Source organism: Stigmatopora argus, chromosome 14, assembly GCF_051989625.1.
Source record: "Stigmatopora argus isolate UIUO_Sarg chromosome 14, RoL_Sarg_1.0, whole genome shotgun sequence".
Classification (NCBI taxonomy): Eukaryota; Metazoa; Chordata; class Actinopteri; order Syngnathiformes; family Syngnathidae; genus Stigmatopora; species Stigmatopora argus.
The window spans coordinates 13,530,893-13,547,000 of record NC_135400.1 but is presented as its reverse complement, the minus strand read 5'-3'; the positions used below and the strand labels follow the sequence as shown (position 1 = coordinate 13,547,000).

At 42.4% G+C, this 16,108-nt stretch overlaps 1 protein-coding gene across 3 annotated transcripts in view; it reads left to right on the top strand.

Moving 5' to 3' along the window:
- The first annotated feature begins 775 nt into the window (after positions 1-775).
- The window catches only part of kcnh6a (potassium voltage-gated channel, subfamily H (eag-related), member 6a), a 28,020-nt gene continuing 12,687 nt past the window's right edge, over positions 776-16,108 (top strand). Inside the window, exons 1-10 of one of the 3 annotated variants that reach the window (XR_013304920.1) lie at positions 776-2,860; positions 3,171-3,281; positions 5,359-5,589; positions 5,664-5,813; positions 6,003-6,106; positions 7,072-7,381; positions 7,476-7,672; positions 13,726-14,151; positions 14,211-14,628; positions 15,359-15,558. Coding sequence is in view for 2 of the 3 variants with exons in the window: in XM_077619194.1 (XP_077475320.1) it covers positions 2,848-2,860; positions 3,171-3,281; positions 5,359-5,589; positions 5,664-5,813; positions 6,003-6,106; positions 7,072-7,381; positions 7,476-7,672; positions 13,726-14,151; positions 14,211-14,628; positions 15,359-15,558 (2,160 nt within the window). In the remaining variant the exon portion in view is untranslated. The remainder of the gene's footprint in view (positions 2,861-3,170; positions 3,282-5,358; positions 5,590-5,663; positions 5,814-6,002; positions 6,107-7,071; positions 7,382-7,475; positions 7,673-13,725; positions 14,152-14,210; positions 14,629-15,358; positions 15,559-16,108) is intronic. The other 2 variants (XM_077619194.1, XM_077619193.1) reach the window with 2 other exon arrangements.

The window sequence follows — 16,108 nt, the reverse complement described above, 5'->3', positions numbered from 1 at the left end:
ATTGTCAAAGTTGTTGTTTTTTAATTGAGTTTTATATTTCCAAATTTGGTGAAATTAATTTGACATTATTTTTTAACTATTATTTTTTTGTTTATTTCCATTTCATGATTTACCCTAATTGTATTTCATTCAGCGATCAATTGAATTGAATTGAACACCATTATATTGTCTTTTTTTAAACCTGATTTTCGATTGTCTATTTAACAAATTAAGGTGAAAGATTTTAATTTGGTGTTGTTGTGTGTTTTTTGAGGATATTTGACCTTACTGGGCACCTGGACTCCAGGGATGCTTGGTAATCTGGGGTCCATAGTGGAGACCAAGGAGTGTATCTAATGTTTTTAGGCCATAAATAGCGTTATTTTTATTTTTTATTTTAAATTTTACTGTGATGTAATTGCTGTGTATGTGTGCGTGTGTGCGCACGCTGCAGGTTTTTCGTTGTCTTTTTGACAGTGTGCAGGTAGAAAAGCTGGAGCAACAGTGGTACTATAGAAAAGCACTAATGAGACGGCTGCACTGTCTGTAACTGTCGCCATGGTTACGCTGTTTTATTTGCACTTCTCATTTGAAGACCCCCTACTCTTACGATCCCCCTCATGTGAATACTGTGGAGGCGTGTGTGTGTATTTGTGTGTGTGTGTGGATTGTCTCTGGCAGGTATGATGAGAACATTATTATTGCTATGTTGCATCTTATTGTGCGAGTACGCTAATACAATATTGGCTTAATTATAGCACATACTTATTTTTAGGCCTTTATTATTTAAGTGTTTTCATGTCAAATGTTAACATTGTTTTGGGTCAAATACGTAGAAAAGGTACACAACAAAACCCGTGTTAAATATTATGGGAATTTTGGAAATTTAAGGCAATTGGAGTGGTATTTAATTTAGTGTAAAAGTTGTTCATTGTCGTTAATATTTATCAACAAGTGTATAGTTTAGAGGAAGAATTTAAAATCTTTTGAAATGAATAATAATACATTATTTTTTGATTTTCTGCTAAAGCAAGAGAGGTAAGTCAGAAAAGAAAAACATGATAAAAAGGCGATAGGGTATGAAATGTATATGAATTAAGATGGAATTGTGTATGTTACTTTATAAGGATGGGAGGATTTGGAAGCAAAGTCATGAGAAAGGAATGATGCTGTGGGTGGGACGGAGAAAAGAAAGATAGCATAAAAGGGGGCGCAGAAATAAGGACGAAATGTTAATCATGAAGGAAGGATTTTGGAAAATTAACAAAGGAAGGACGGAAGGGAAGAAACAAAGATAACATGGCATGAAAAAGGAAGGAAGAAAGAAAGAAGAAACTTGTGCTTTACATATTTTGCAAAAGAACAAAAGTGGAAGGCAGCAAAAAGTGGTTAAAAAAATCATTGTAAATCATGTCTGGTTAAACCCGTGTCAGCTTTTTAAACGTTAAAAGAAACAAATCGCTTTCAAAGGAGTTAAAGACACGTTGTTTGGAGTACAATGGCACGTGTTGGCTGGAATTCTTGCTTATCACAGGAATGATGTCTGCGAGCCCAAAGGAAAATTCCAGCCTGATAAAAAGACCACTGGTCCAACCGTGGTTTTCTGAGGGCCATAGGTGGATAAAACAATTGTATTTAGCAAACATAAATAAGCAAACATGGTGTTTTGACGTAGAATTATACTTCCACTGGTGTTTACGTTTTTTTCTCTCGTTCAGACGAACATTTTTCCGAGTAAAACTTTTCCACACAATGCAACTGTAGCGCATTTGCAGAGCAGCAAAAGTTGTGGTAGGTTTTTTTTGCGCTGGACTTGACGCACGCAGCGAGAACACACAATTGTAGCTTATCGCAGCACAAGTGCGATGGAGATGCTTCTATTTTCAGAGCTGTGATGTGGAGTGAAGCAGGCCGATGAGGGTCTGCACTCTGTCACTGACAAGACCACCGTCAAGTCAAGTCAAAACGCCGACATGACACCACCCGCGTCTTGTCTATCACAATAAAATGCGCATATATATATATATATATATATATATATATTTTTTTTTTTTACCTGGAGGTTTTAATTCGATTTTTTGTTGTTGATAAAATGAATAACATTAAGTAAATAACACTAATCCTAGGTCAGGAAATTCGTAAGTAAATTACATTAATGAATCGAAACAAAATTAGAAATGATTTCATGTTTAATGCCGCCTCGAAATACATTTTTTAATGCCTTTTAGTTGTTTGTTGGAAGGGTTTAGATCAGAAGATGATTGATTAAACTGATCATTGATTGACAGGGCTAAATGTCCGTTTGATTTTGACTCAGGTAGGCAACCGTCAAGGGACCGTCAACATGTGCAAAGTCATACTTTAAATGCATGAATTATTTTTTTTCCTTAATGTATATGTTGTTTTTGCACCTTTAAAAAAATCGTCTGTCTTCCATACTTATCGTGTATATTTTAAATGTTTACAAATGAATTGTATTCATTTTTTCCAATTAGAATTTTTCTTTTTTACAGTCCCCCGACATTAGAATGACATTTTGATTCCCGACAAAATTCTAACTTGGACTGCTTAATTTTTTGAAATTGGACACAAACTCATTGAAAAGCTCCAACTTCAAACTATTGCATGCTTAATTTCAACCTGTCATGCTACATTTTTGGTTTCCCCAGAGAAGCGTCAACAGCCGTCGTCTTATTTTGAAAGACCGAGCGCGTCCCTTTTCCACTCCTCTTTGTCCTGGCGGGCTTGACGCGGTGGCTGGTGTGGACCCGCGGGAGACGGTGAAAAGCAGCTCGGAGTAGATGGGACCAATTTTGGGCCGACATGAGCTTCTTGTTCATCTGCGTACTTTCTTAGCACGCAAACTTGATGGAGAATGTCGGTAAACAAAAGGCCGCAACTTCCTGTGTGTCATTTGACCTCTTTTTTCAAATGGAATTGTCACTAAAGTGTTTGACATTAACTGCACTATAGTGCACTTTTTTCCTCCCATTTTTATTTTTCATTCAGCGTGCGACATCCTGCATTCTCTGTCACCCCGGCAACCAGCCTTTACCATCTTTATCATCATCATCCTCATCCTCATCCTCCTCCAGGCAGCATCAGCATCGCCATCCTTCGGCTTCCTCGGCTTTTCACGTGCACTTTTGCTAATTAGACTTCAAATTTGGCGCTTCCCGATGCCGATTTAGAAGGTGCGTGCGTTGTCATCGTCATCGTTGTCAAGATGCCCGTGAGACGCGGTCACGTCGCCCTCCAGAACACTTATCTCGACACCATCATCCGGAAATTCGACGAACAAAGTAAGTCTCCCGCCGTGTTTGAACCCTCGCGACCTTAAATCACACACACACCATTTTCTGTCAAATTTAAAAATGTGGATGTGCTTCCAATGAGGATTTTGTGTGTTTAAATATCTCAAAAAGTCATATCAGGGGTGACATAGTTTTTTTTTCTTCTTCCCCAAAACATTGAGAATGGAAAAAGTCATTTCCCCCTCGAGTTGCTAAAGTTAAACATTTTTCTTTCTTCCCAAAAGTCAGTTTCCATTGAGAAAGACGGCTTTGTAAATGGCTTAAACTTTAAAAAACAATGATTTCAAGGGTGTCAAAATTGATAAACGTAAGCGCACAAGATCAACTCAAACATTTTGAACATCTGAATGTAAACACGAATACAATAGGGTAGAAAAATTGTGCAGCCGTTATTAAAGGCCGCGGCGTACGTGACCGTCGCCGTCGGGGTCGTCCCGCTCTCTTTCCAGCCTTTAATAAGTGCCATGTTCAATCATGCTCTTGCCTTTTATCCCAATGTTGTTGTGGCTACCCACAATTCCCTCGTCCCCTCCCGTGCCGCATCACATGTTTCTCTGCTGCTCATATTGGCATTTTCAAACCCTCATCGTCACTTGGCGGCGGTTGCTAGGCAGCGCACACACACCTGTTCGGGACACATTGAAATTTGACAAAGGAAGGAGAATATGGAAAGCTAGAATGTGTGTGTAAGTGTGTGTGACCATGAAAAAGTCAAATTGAAAAAAAATATATATATATATGTGCAGTCATACCTCTACTTACAAATGAAAATTTCAGGTTACAAAAAAAAGTTCCGGATCCAATTAATTTCGTATGTAGAGATACCTATTGTGACGACAACAATTAACCAACTCTAACAAAACTTTGATACGCAAAAATAAGGTTACCTTTTACTTGGAATAGGAAAAAAAAAAGACTATAATGTTAACCGTGTCATTTTTTTAGGTGATTTAGCTATTAGTGGATGAATATAAAGTGCAGTAAAAGTGAAAGAAAAGGCACAACCAGGCTGAAATGCTGAAAAGCAATAAATGCATATCACTTAATATATTGCGCAGTATTCAATAGCACGCACGTACGCACAGAAGCGGCGACGTTTCCAGGCAAATGTCTGTTAAATGTCCAGCTGCTCCTTTGGCTCTTTTTCTCTCTCGGGGCCTCTCAGGAGCCCCGCTGACGTTAAGCAGCCTGGAAAGCGCCGCTCATTACTTCCACTCCACATAATTGTTGACTGTATTAATAACCAACAGTCATATTGTGTTGTTGTACATCAATTCGTGAATATAAAGCCATGTTTTTAGAATTGACAACATCTTCCTGTACAGTTACAATCAGAGAAGGCTGAATGTAGATAATCATCCTAATGAGCCAAGATTAGGAGTTCCCTCTAGAAAATGTCATAATACTAATAATACTATTACTAAAAGTTCTTATATCATAATTACCCAGTCATCATGTAAGGATTTTGAATAATGTCATTCTCAGGTTTTGGTAGAAGCGTTCAAAGGCAAGTAGAATTATATGTATTTCCTGCATTTTAGCTAGTTTTGCTGTCAATATTGTTTGTTATCTGCCTGCCCTCCCACATCAAATGGATTGGGCGCCTAGCTAAAAAATTTTTTTTTAAAAGATGCAGCCACCCGCCGATTAGTTTATCACTAGAAGACGTCCAATCCACTTAAATTAGTTCATTTGCTGCCATCCCTCCGATTCCAAATGGATTGGATGTCTAGCGCTATCTACGATAACAACTTGTTTACGTTAGTAATTTGTGCATTAATTTTCTATTACAAAAAAAAAATTGTAAAGTGATTTTGTAGTAATCTAGTATTTTTTTTTTTTTTAAATGCATGTTCAGCTTTTTGGGTTTTGGATCACCATTGGAAGCCCAAAAAAATGGACAAATTTAAGACCCTTGCTATTTTTAATGACTTTTAGACCAGAACAATATGAGCACAGTTGTCTTTCATTTGTAACTTGTAACTTCCAATACAACATGAATCTGTTCTTATGGCAAAAAAAAAAGAAAGATGAATTGAATTGAAACCAACGTCTTTGCCATCAGATCGCAAGTTCGTGATCGCCAACGCGCAGATGAAGAACTGCGGCATCATCTACTGCAACGAGGCCTTCTGCCAGATGTTCGGCTTCACGCGAGCCGAGATCATGCAGCAGCCGTGCACCTGCCAGTTTCTGGTGGGACCGGGCACCATGAAGAGCGCGCTAGCTCAGATCGCTCAGGCCCTGCTGGGCTCCGAAGAGCGCAAGGTGGAGATCCTCTATTACGCCAAGGAAGGTAGGCCCCCAATCGTCGGCAAACTGCGCTTTTATCCGCCGAACCTTCTAACTGTACACTCCTCCCGACGACAGGCACGTGCAGGCCGTGCACGGTGGACGTGGTCCCGGTGAAGAACGAGGAAGGCGTGGTCATCATGTTCATCCTGGACTTCCATGAGATGTTGGAACGCACCATCAAGAAGTCTGGACTGAGGCAGCGTGTCAGCCAAGGCTGGCTCTATTGTGAGAAAGCTAGCTTTTAGTGTCCACTTTTAAATTGAACATGTCTTTGGTCTTCCAGCGTCTTGGGAGTTTGGACCATTTCTGCCGTTATTAATCCATTTTTTTATTTATTTTGATTTTGCACTGGGCTAGTTTGACTGTAAATTGAGTATTTTTCCCCATTTTGACGCCAAGCTAACTCTCTTTCAGGTCAGAATCGCAGGCTGAAGATGCGACTCCCGGTTTTGCGCTCCATGCGGCGACAGTCGCTCCCCAAAGATCAATTTGAAGGAGTGGTGGTGGACTACATGCAGGTAATTTCAATGGATTCTGTACATACCAAAAGTATATAAACAGACTATATATATATTGATTAGCTAGTGTGCGAAAGTCTTACTTTTGCGGTCTGCTCGCATCAAATTCCATGGAAACGTTAAACAGCTGCGGCCAATTGTTTGAACGGGGAAAGTCCTCAAAGAGATAAATGAAAAACAAATGAGTCGCTCGCTCGTGTTTGGACGTCTCTGCTGTGTTATTTTTTTTTTTTTGAGGGATGTCGCTTCCTGACAGGATCCATTGAGCGACCAATCCGGAAAGACACTTTGTCACATTGGACACATTAACACACACACATTCCTTTGTCTTTCACGTTAACCAGTATCCCAAACGGTTTTTAAACGGGACTATACTTTCTGCTTACAGTACAGAGCATAAGGTTAGTCTCCTCTTAATATAGTTATTGAGCTGAATTTAAAAGTAATGATTAAAGGGATGTTTTGTTTATTTGTAATCAAGCAAGTGTGACATTTTCAAAGAAAAAACTTAAATAAAGCTAAATGACTCGTCTTTAAATGAGATGGTGAAAATTCAGGTGACCATTTTTACATTTGAAACTTAACTAAGTGGAATTTTTTTACAGTAAAATAAAACCCCAGTTTTAATTTAAAAAAAACTACATGACTGTGAGGAAGGCATAGAATTCTTGAATATTATTGTGTGTGATAAATCTAATATAGGTTTTCTCTCTATAATTCAATTCACGAGGAATGATAAATACCGTGTGGTATTGTAGCCAATTTTTTGAGATACTTGGACTGTTTTTTTTCGATCTGGCAACCATAAATTTGAGATATGAGCGGCGTCTGGCTGAAGTAAACTCACTAGACAAGAAACTACTGTTGGATATAATCTATGCCGTTCATCACAAACAACCTCTTCAAACTGTTTAGACTTGTTGATATTCTCATCTATTTCATAATCTTGTGTGTACGTTTCAAAGCCCGACGGCGAGGAGGTCCCCCTGAAGGATTTCAGAATTCCGTCCAAGGAGAACTGCATGCAGTCCGAGACGGAGGCCCTGATCGAGCAAGACCTGGATCCGCCCACTCCCGTGGCCCAGCCCTCCGCCAAGCGCCGCTCTCTTCTGACGGAGCGCCCGGACGAGGGCACGCCGTTACCCAGGGGGTCTATATCCCGGAGCAGCTCGCGCCAAAGCGTCCGCAGCCTGCGGCGCGCCTCCTCGCTGGACGACGTGGACCCGAAGAAATCCGAATGGAGCGCCGGGCCCGGCCAAAGCCGGAAAAACAGTAGTGAGTCTTCAAACCTCTTTGAAAAATGCTACCTTCTGGTACTTGAAAAAGTGACTTTTTGCCCCCAAAGTGACTTGTATTTTGCGTTGCTCAGATCTGAAGCCGAGCGGCACAAATTCGACTTCGGACTCCGACCTGATGAGGCACCGAGCTATCGGGCGCATCCCGCAGGTGACGCTCACCTTCGGCTCGGATCGCGTCAGACCGCCTTCGCCCGGCGAGATCGAGATCATCGCGCCCAGCAAAATCAGAACGCAGAATGTCACCGAGAAGGTGACTCAAGTAACGCAGGTGAGATCCGTACTCATTCTGGCCATTAACGAAAGGTCGTGTGCGGTCGATTGGTCGCCGGTCTTTTGGTCGCCCCGACCGCAACAACGGGCGACCAAAAGACCGGCGACCAAAAGACCAGCGACAAAACAAGGTAAAACAACACGGTCTACGCATCAATAAAAGCCAACAATGGCCATGAGCAGTTTCACTGAGCCGACGTGTGAGTGTATAAGAGTTTGTATGTACGTGCGTTGTCCCTTTAAGAAGCTACAGCTATCAGTTCAATAAGGGTCTTAACAAGTTCTCCAACAAAAAACATTAAAAGTCCGGGAAATTTGGAGTTTTTCTTTAGCCTAATAATTACTAGGGCATTAAGTATGACTAAATAGTAATTCGCAGTTTGTATTTAGGGAATTTGAGCAACAATTTAAATGGTAATTATCACTTACCTTCCGGGCAACCAAAAGACCGGCGACCAATCGCCCATGTACCAGTTTTCCCACGCAAAAATGAAGGATTATCGCTTGGAGGGAACCGTACCACCAAATCAAAACCATATCAAATCAACTTTGTAGTCCAAATCAGATCCAGATTGAGCATTTAACGACAGTGTAAACCAATGCTCGCAACCACCTTGGTCATATGTCATCCAGGGTTTTAGTTTGATGCAGTGCATGTGGGATCTTATTCCACGTTGAGCTGCCATTTCCATTTAAGGATTTAGATGGAGTCATTTGGCAGGGAACAAATACTCCAGCCTTGGGGGAGATCTTTCCAGTGTTTTCGCTATCATTTATCTTTTAGCTGGAGGTGAGTGTGACATTTAGATTCCTACTTTATGCTCCTCCACCCCCTACTGGGAAAAGAAAAAAAACTTGCACTTGCCTTTTCCTCTGTGTGTGTGTGACAGGTTGCGGTGGTTAGCTATGGTCTCTCATGCGATCGCCAACACATATGCACTCGCACACTCGCGCGTCTAAAAATGGAAGATCGCCCGTGGCTTCTCGGCGAGGACACTAGATGACGTGCGGGGAGGAATAATCTCACCCCGAGGTGTGACATGTGTCTCCACGTCGTGCACACCGCGTCGCCCCCGGTGTCAAAACTACCTCGACACAAGGAAGAGCTTGTTATATCAAGGAAAGCAGCCGTGTGCCATCAGAAATGGAATATTCTGGGAAATGTTGTTGAGATTCGTTCACTCGTCACTTGGGCTTTGTTGTCAAAGGTGTTCGCCTCGGTTCGTCTTTATCACCCTCGGTTCGCGACGTGGCTCGGTGCTTTTAGCAATGGATGTGGCCGTGGTGCTCAAAGTGGCGTTTGCGTGGCAGTAGTCTTCTGGGAAAGATTTTCAAAGCATTCATCCCATCCCCTAACCTTAACCCTATTGAGTAAAGTTCAGTTCTAATCATTAGATTCACATTCACTTAAAAAGTGCGTGAATTTTAAATGAATCTTACAGTATGGTGCAGTTTGGTGCTTTTCTATTTTTAGTGTAAATCATGTGTCAAAGTGGCGGCCCGGGGTCCAAATCTGGCCCGCCGCATCATTTTGTGTGGCCCGGGAAAGTAAATCAAGAGTGCCGACTTTCTGTTTTAGGATCAAATTAAAATGAAGAGTATAGATGTATATTAAATTTCTTGATTTCCCCCTTTTAAATCAATCATTGTAATTTTTTAATCCATTTTTTCTGTGTTTTTAGTTCAAAAATCATTTTGTAAAATCTAAAAATATATTTTAAAAAGCTGAAATAAACATTGTTTTAGATCTATAAAAAAACGGAATATTCAGGGCTTTTAACCCAGTTCTTTTAATCCATTTATTGAAAAAATATCTAAATATTATATCTAAAATGGTCCGGCCCACATGAAATCGGGTTGACGTTAATGCGACCCTTGGTATAAATGGTCTACTATCTTACAATTTTAATATAAGAAAAACGTCATCTTATTTTTTGAATGAACATTTAGACTACTGTATTTTGACATTGTTTATGATATTGAAAGGAGCAACATAACTTTACATAGAAGCTGGGAAAACCTTTCATTTTGGCTTTGCTAGCCCGAATATGGCAAAATGTGGGTATTTTTTTTATTTATTTTTACTGGCCAGGATTGTTCTGCGATTGACTTACCAAAGCGAGCGGAAATCGTTTGTTGCCGCCCATCGAGCGATTTTGGAATTTTCCTTCCAGTGACCTTGGCCTCTTGAGCTAATGGACATGGAGTGCAGCGTTTCCATGAATACACCTTGCAGGCTAACAATATGGCGGCCTTGCGCCGAGAAAGGCCCGAAATTGCCTTTACGTGTCTTTTATTGTTGCGTCACGCCATAAAACTGTCGGCCGCTTAATTGGGTTTCGATTGACACCTTCCAAAACAGAAATGAAGGTTGCTATCGATCCTCGCCGCTATCGAGCGCTCTGCATCGTCATAGCGGGATCGAGCGGGAACGCATCGGACTGTATGCGTGTGTGTGTTGTGTGTGTGTATGTGTGTGTCTGTGGCACCCCCTGGCTTACACAAAGGATATGTGGATTTGATCTGGAAGTGCGCATGAATTCTCTACTTTCAAATGGGACTTTTTAAACTACAGTGCAATGTGTTATTAGGATATTTATTAGTGGCATTCAAAGGGTTGTGATGGCTTGGACTGTATTGCAGGACCACAATATTCACTTAATGTCAATTCTAAATTAGAATTTTAATATATTTAAATTGGCTCATGCTCAATCCTTTTTGACTGGGAGGACCGCTGCCAGTCAAATTGGATTGGACGTCTAATGCTGTCATTGGCAATGAAAGGTGACCAATCACAGCCAATTCTACGAGTTTGAATTAATTTGACGCCAATCGCATACAATTAGTTACTTTTTGGGGGGGGGAAACTATTTTTAGAGTGTTACTTGGGGCTATTCTGTTTTTATTCATTTTAATTGATTTATTTTGCTTTTATTAACATTCATTCATTTTTTGATGCGCGTATCCTCACGAGGGTGGCGAGGGTGCTGGAGCCTATCCCAGCTGACTTTGGGCACCAGGCGGGGGACACCCTGAATTGGTGGACAGCCAATCACAGGGCACGAGGGGACAATTTAAAATGTTCAATCGGCCTACCCTGCGTGTTTTGGGAATGTGGGAGGAAATCGGAATACCCGGAGAAAACCCACGCAAGCCCGGAGAGAGAGAGAGAACTTGCATTTGACTAGCCTTATTTAAGTCGTCGTTTGGACTGTTCTGACCATTTCATTAGCGCATATTGTTATTTGTCACGTGGGGCCAATTTCAATGTCTGGGCTGGGCCTTATTCGGGGTTTTGTGAGAGAGAGGGAGGGAGGGAGGAAGGGAGGGAGAGAGGGAGTCAGGGGGGGGGAGGCAAAGAGAGCAAGGGGGAAGAATGTAGGGAGGGAGAATTGTAGATGCACGGACAGAGGTCGCCATCGTTCGCTGTCTTGATCTGAAGTGCACTTCCAAATGAGCTTCAAGCAGAAACTACAGCCAGTGAGTACTTTTTCTTTTTAAAATGCACACTACAAACGTGTATTTTAGGCTAAATGGTTCTCCCCACGCGTCGCTTTTTAATGTGAAGTTGCGCAGGTGAACTACAGGAAGTCAGGAGAGGTTCTTGTCACGTGACCACGTCCACTTTTGTGGACTAACCCTTGTTTTGTCTAACTTGCCCAGATTGTCTCTTTGGCCAAATTGTTCTTTTTTGGGCTTTGTGAAGCGATATTGACTTGTCCAAGCGTTTGTTTTTTCCACTTGAGTGACTGTGTACTGTGTTTTTAGGACCTATTTTACATATGCAAATTTTTGTTTGTGCCTTTTACTCTTTAAATTTTTCTCACAGCTTTGTCGTTTTAGCTTTGTGACTCCAATTGTTTTTGTTTCTCCACCTTTTTTTTACTCAATTCTATTTCCAAATGTATGCTTTTTGACTCTGTTTTCCACGTTTTACCCTCCATAATGAAAGATCTTTTTTACTCGTTATCTTAAATGTTGCTTTGTTGTCCCCAAACTGTAAGATCTCAATAATGTCTCCCTTTCAGACCCAACATGGCGGCACAAAACAAGCTGCCAGGTTCATTTTAACTGGCTGACAGGTTGCGTGTTGTGTTTACACTCTTATTGGCTTTTATTTTTCTCCCCACGCGTGTTCGTCGGGTCACGGCGGCCCTTCGGCGCCCCCCCCGCCAGGCCCCGGGTGTCACTTAAGCAGATTAAAAAATGTCACCGACACACTTGGGTCAACAAACGTGGCTTTGGATGACCCTTCGCTGGCCTTCGTTTCATTCGTTCCCAAATATAGTCAAGCTCTTGTTTTATGTGTGTGGCTTTTTAAAATGGTTATTGTCAGCTGAGCCAGTTTCAACAGAAGATTCATATTTTTTTTCTGGTTAGACAGACTCTAATGGTCATGGCGGAGGACATCATGCAAAGTGGCATGCAAATGAATACGGACGGCAGGATGTTGCCTTTGTTTACGGGACCAAAGTTTTTTTTAAATATGGATTTAGAGGTTGCACGAAAAAAAAAGTGTAGTTGCCTACTTTAGATTTACCCTTTCAATTGCCTACTTTAGATTTACCCTTTCAAATTAGCCTGCATTTTGGTTGCCTAAGCCACGTTTCACTTGCTGGAATTGTCCTTTTTGACTTGTTGTTTATACTTATTTGGCCATTGTTTACTTATACTCAAATTTACTGTCAGTTTTAGGCATTGATTTTGGATTTGATGTCCTGATTGAATTTTGGCTGGTTGCTCCTGGGTGTTGCAAATTGATGTTTTAGGGAAAATGATGTCCAAATGAAGGCCCACTGGCTCACAGCAAATGCTGAAAATATTATGAAATATGGCTCGCATAACAGGCTTAAATTCAGCCTACTTTGACGATGGTCGTCACTTAAAGTCACTGACGACTTGATGAAAAAAAATGTAGAAAACGGAGTAGAATTTTTTTTTTTAAGTCGTGTCAATATTTTTGGAATGTTCTTAAACCTTTGGATTATTTGTCATTATTCGTTAACTCATTCCCTTCCATTGACAGATATCAAATCAATTTCAACTTCAAAAGCTACAGTGGCTTAATCCTTAAAATTATGAAGTATGACATGTTTGAGGTACTTTTGCAGGGCGATATGAAAGGAAATGAAAAAAATCACATCAGCGCCGACGAGAGAGTTTAGGCAAAGCAAATCGTGCGGCGATCATCGATCGAGCCATTTATTGGCCGTCATCCCGTCCAAAGCAAAATGGGGTCACGTGGTCGGTTGGGACAGAAGCGGGTGAAAGCGCTCCCGTTTTTATCTGGCGCCATTTCCACCGCGGGGAGGTCGCCGGGGAAGGCCGGCGCTTTTTGTTGTGGCTTGTAAGACCGAACCATGCAGGAGAAAAGAGAAGGAATGAGGCAGGTGGCGCTGTGGAGGCTTCGGAGGAGTTTTCTGGCGTGCAGTTGTGGTGCGCACATGGATGGCGGGCTGGAGGTGGACCATCTGGTTGTCGCACCGGTCAGTAGTGGAATTTTATGCTATGCCGAAAGGGTGTTGCTCATGTTGGAACGATTATTGGTCAGACATTCAGAGCAAGTTTAAAGTGTATTTTTTAAATTTGTATTTATTTATTTTTAGATTTTCTGTACTATATATAGTACAGATAGTTTTGCATGTTATGCTATTCTTCTTCTTCATTGTAACCTTCTTCTCTTTATGTTTTTGCTTTGTTACTATTTTCATTTGCTTTTACTGATCCTACTTCACTATGTTCCAAAAATTCATGCCTCGCGGGTTCCTATTCAGTTTTTCCCCAAAATTCTCATGTCATTTTTTTGACAAAAAAGTCCCATTCCTTTTGACGGCCATAAATGTCCAAGTTATTGACGCCCACATGCCATCGACAGTCATGTACGTTGTCGTCTTTAAGCTTTACATTTGACCTGTTCAGACTCCAAACTGTTTTTGAGTCAAATTCCACCAAATAATTTCCCCCCTATTGGCCGCCAAAGACAGTTTGGATCAGTAGGCCAGAAATATTTTGTATTTGGAGACGTCCAATAACGTGTTTTTCGTCCACCAGGTGCTGTCGCTGGGCGCCGACGTGCTTCCCGAATACAAGCTTCAAGCGCCACGCATCCACGGCTGGACCATCCTCCACTACAGCCCCTTCAAGGCAATGTGGGACTGGCTGATCCTGCTGCTGGTCATCTACACGGCCATCTTCACGCCCTACTCGGCCGCCTTCCTTCTCAACGAGGTGGAGGAAGACCGCCGACGCACCTGCGGCTACACCTGCAACCCGCTCAACGTGGTGGACCTGGTGGTGGACGTCATGTTCATCGTGGACATCCTCATCAACTTCCGCACCACTTACGTCAACCGCAACGACGAGGTGGTCAGCCACCCGGGCCGCATCGCCCAGCACTACTTCAAGGGCTGGTTCCTCATCGACATCGTGGCCGCCATCCCCTTCGACCTGCTCATCTTCCGCTCCGGCTCGGAAGAGGTATGTCAAGCGCCGCTTCCTTTCGCTCCCCGCTGATGGCGAGCCTTCCCCCCGCTCAGCCTCAGACCACCACGTTGATCGGCCTGCTGAAGACGGCGCGTCTACTCCGCTTGGTGCGCGTGGCCCGCAAGCTGGACCGCTACTCGGAGTACGGCGCGGCCGTGCTCTTCCTGCTCATGTGCACCTTCGCCCTGATCGCCCACTGGCTGGCGTGCATCTGGTACGCCATCGGCAACGTGGAGCGGACCGGCACGGCCCGCGTGGGCGTCCTGAAGATCGGCTGGCTGGACAACCTGGCCGAGCAGATCGGGAAGCAGTACAACGACAGCGACGCCGCCTCGGGCCCGTCCATCAAGGACAAGTACGTGACGGCGCTCTACTTCACCTTCAGCAGCCTCACCAGCGTGGGCTTCGGGAACGTCTCGCCCAACACCAATCCCGAGAAGATCTTCTCCATCTGCGTCATGCTCATCGGATGTAAGTCCAGCGCTGATTTAAAAAAGATTATATATATACCGTATTTTTACGACTATACGGCGCATCGTATTTTTAGCCGCAGTGTCAGTAACGAGTGCTATTTCTGTATTTTAAACACACAAAGGACGCACCGTTTTTATAGACGCAGCCAGGCATGGCAAAACATACCAGCTTAAACATGCACGCTACACCTACACGCTAAAAACACGTTTTTAAAAAGGCAACGGAAGCAAAACTGAGTTCGGTTGTACTTTATTTAGCCATTTTACAATGTACTCACGTCATCATCACCCACAAATCCATCAAAGTCCTCATTTTCTGAGTTTTATACGTTCGTCAAGGCGGCCACAATCCATTTGCAAATAGTAGCTAGCGTCCATGCTTCGTAAAGCTGTGTTGATGCCGATGTCCAGGCCACAATCCATTGGGTGTATTGACAAAAGAACTACATATCCCAGCAGTCACTGCGCAGTGCTTTTTCTACGGGAAAATAGTAGAGTCGGGGGCTGCTTGCCGTAGTTGTGAGAGCTGTAGAGGATGGTGTACCCTATGGACTGATTTATTTTATTTTATCGTGATAACAATTTTAGTATTGGTCCATATATAAAGCGCACTGGATTATAAGGCGCCCCGTCTATTTTGGAGAAAATTTAAGACTTTTATGTGCGCCTTATAGTCGTGAAAATACGGTATATATATATATATATATATATTTTTATGCTTTCCTCAGCACTGATGTACGCCAGCATTTTCGGCAACGTGTCGGCCATCATCCAGAGGCTGTACTCGGGCACGGCGCGCTACCACACGCAGATGCTGCGCGTCAAAGAGTTTATCCGCTTCCATCAAATCCCCGGCGGTCTACGGCAGCGTCTGGAGGAGTACTTCCAGCACGCCTGGTCCTACACCAACGGCATCGACATGAACGCCGTGAGTGGCCTGAGCCATCCTTTCCTTTCATATTTTTGCCCTTCTTGGTTTTGATTGCTTTGGTTGGAATGAAGTGAAATGAAAGTGTTGAGTCGACACACAGCTTTAGCGCGGACGTCATCCGTCTTTTTACATGCGACTGGCGACTCATTCAATGTGATGGATGGATTTTTTTTCCTTCCAAGTCGTGTAGAAAATGGATGGTTGGATGAATGAGTCTCTTTTTTTCAAACTGAAATTGCGCTTTATTTGTGTTTTATTATTTTCTTGCATTTAATTTTTTTGTATTTATTTTGGGGTTATTTTTAGTCTCTTGCGATCTTTCTTTAATTGTATTTTGATTTTTGTATTGGTTCATTTCTGTCAATTTTCATTTTTCTCCATTCTTTTTTTTCTGTTTAGTAGAACTTATTTTTCTCATCCGTATTTCTTGTATTGACTTCATTCATCTTCTGCCACTTTGCGACAGTCGCGTGGGTGCCGGAACCTATTTCATCTAACTCGCTAAAATAAATCCTCAAAGCGGTCGTCGATCAACGCCAATGTGTAA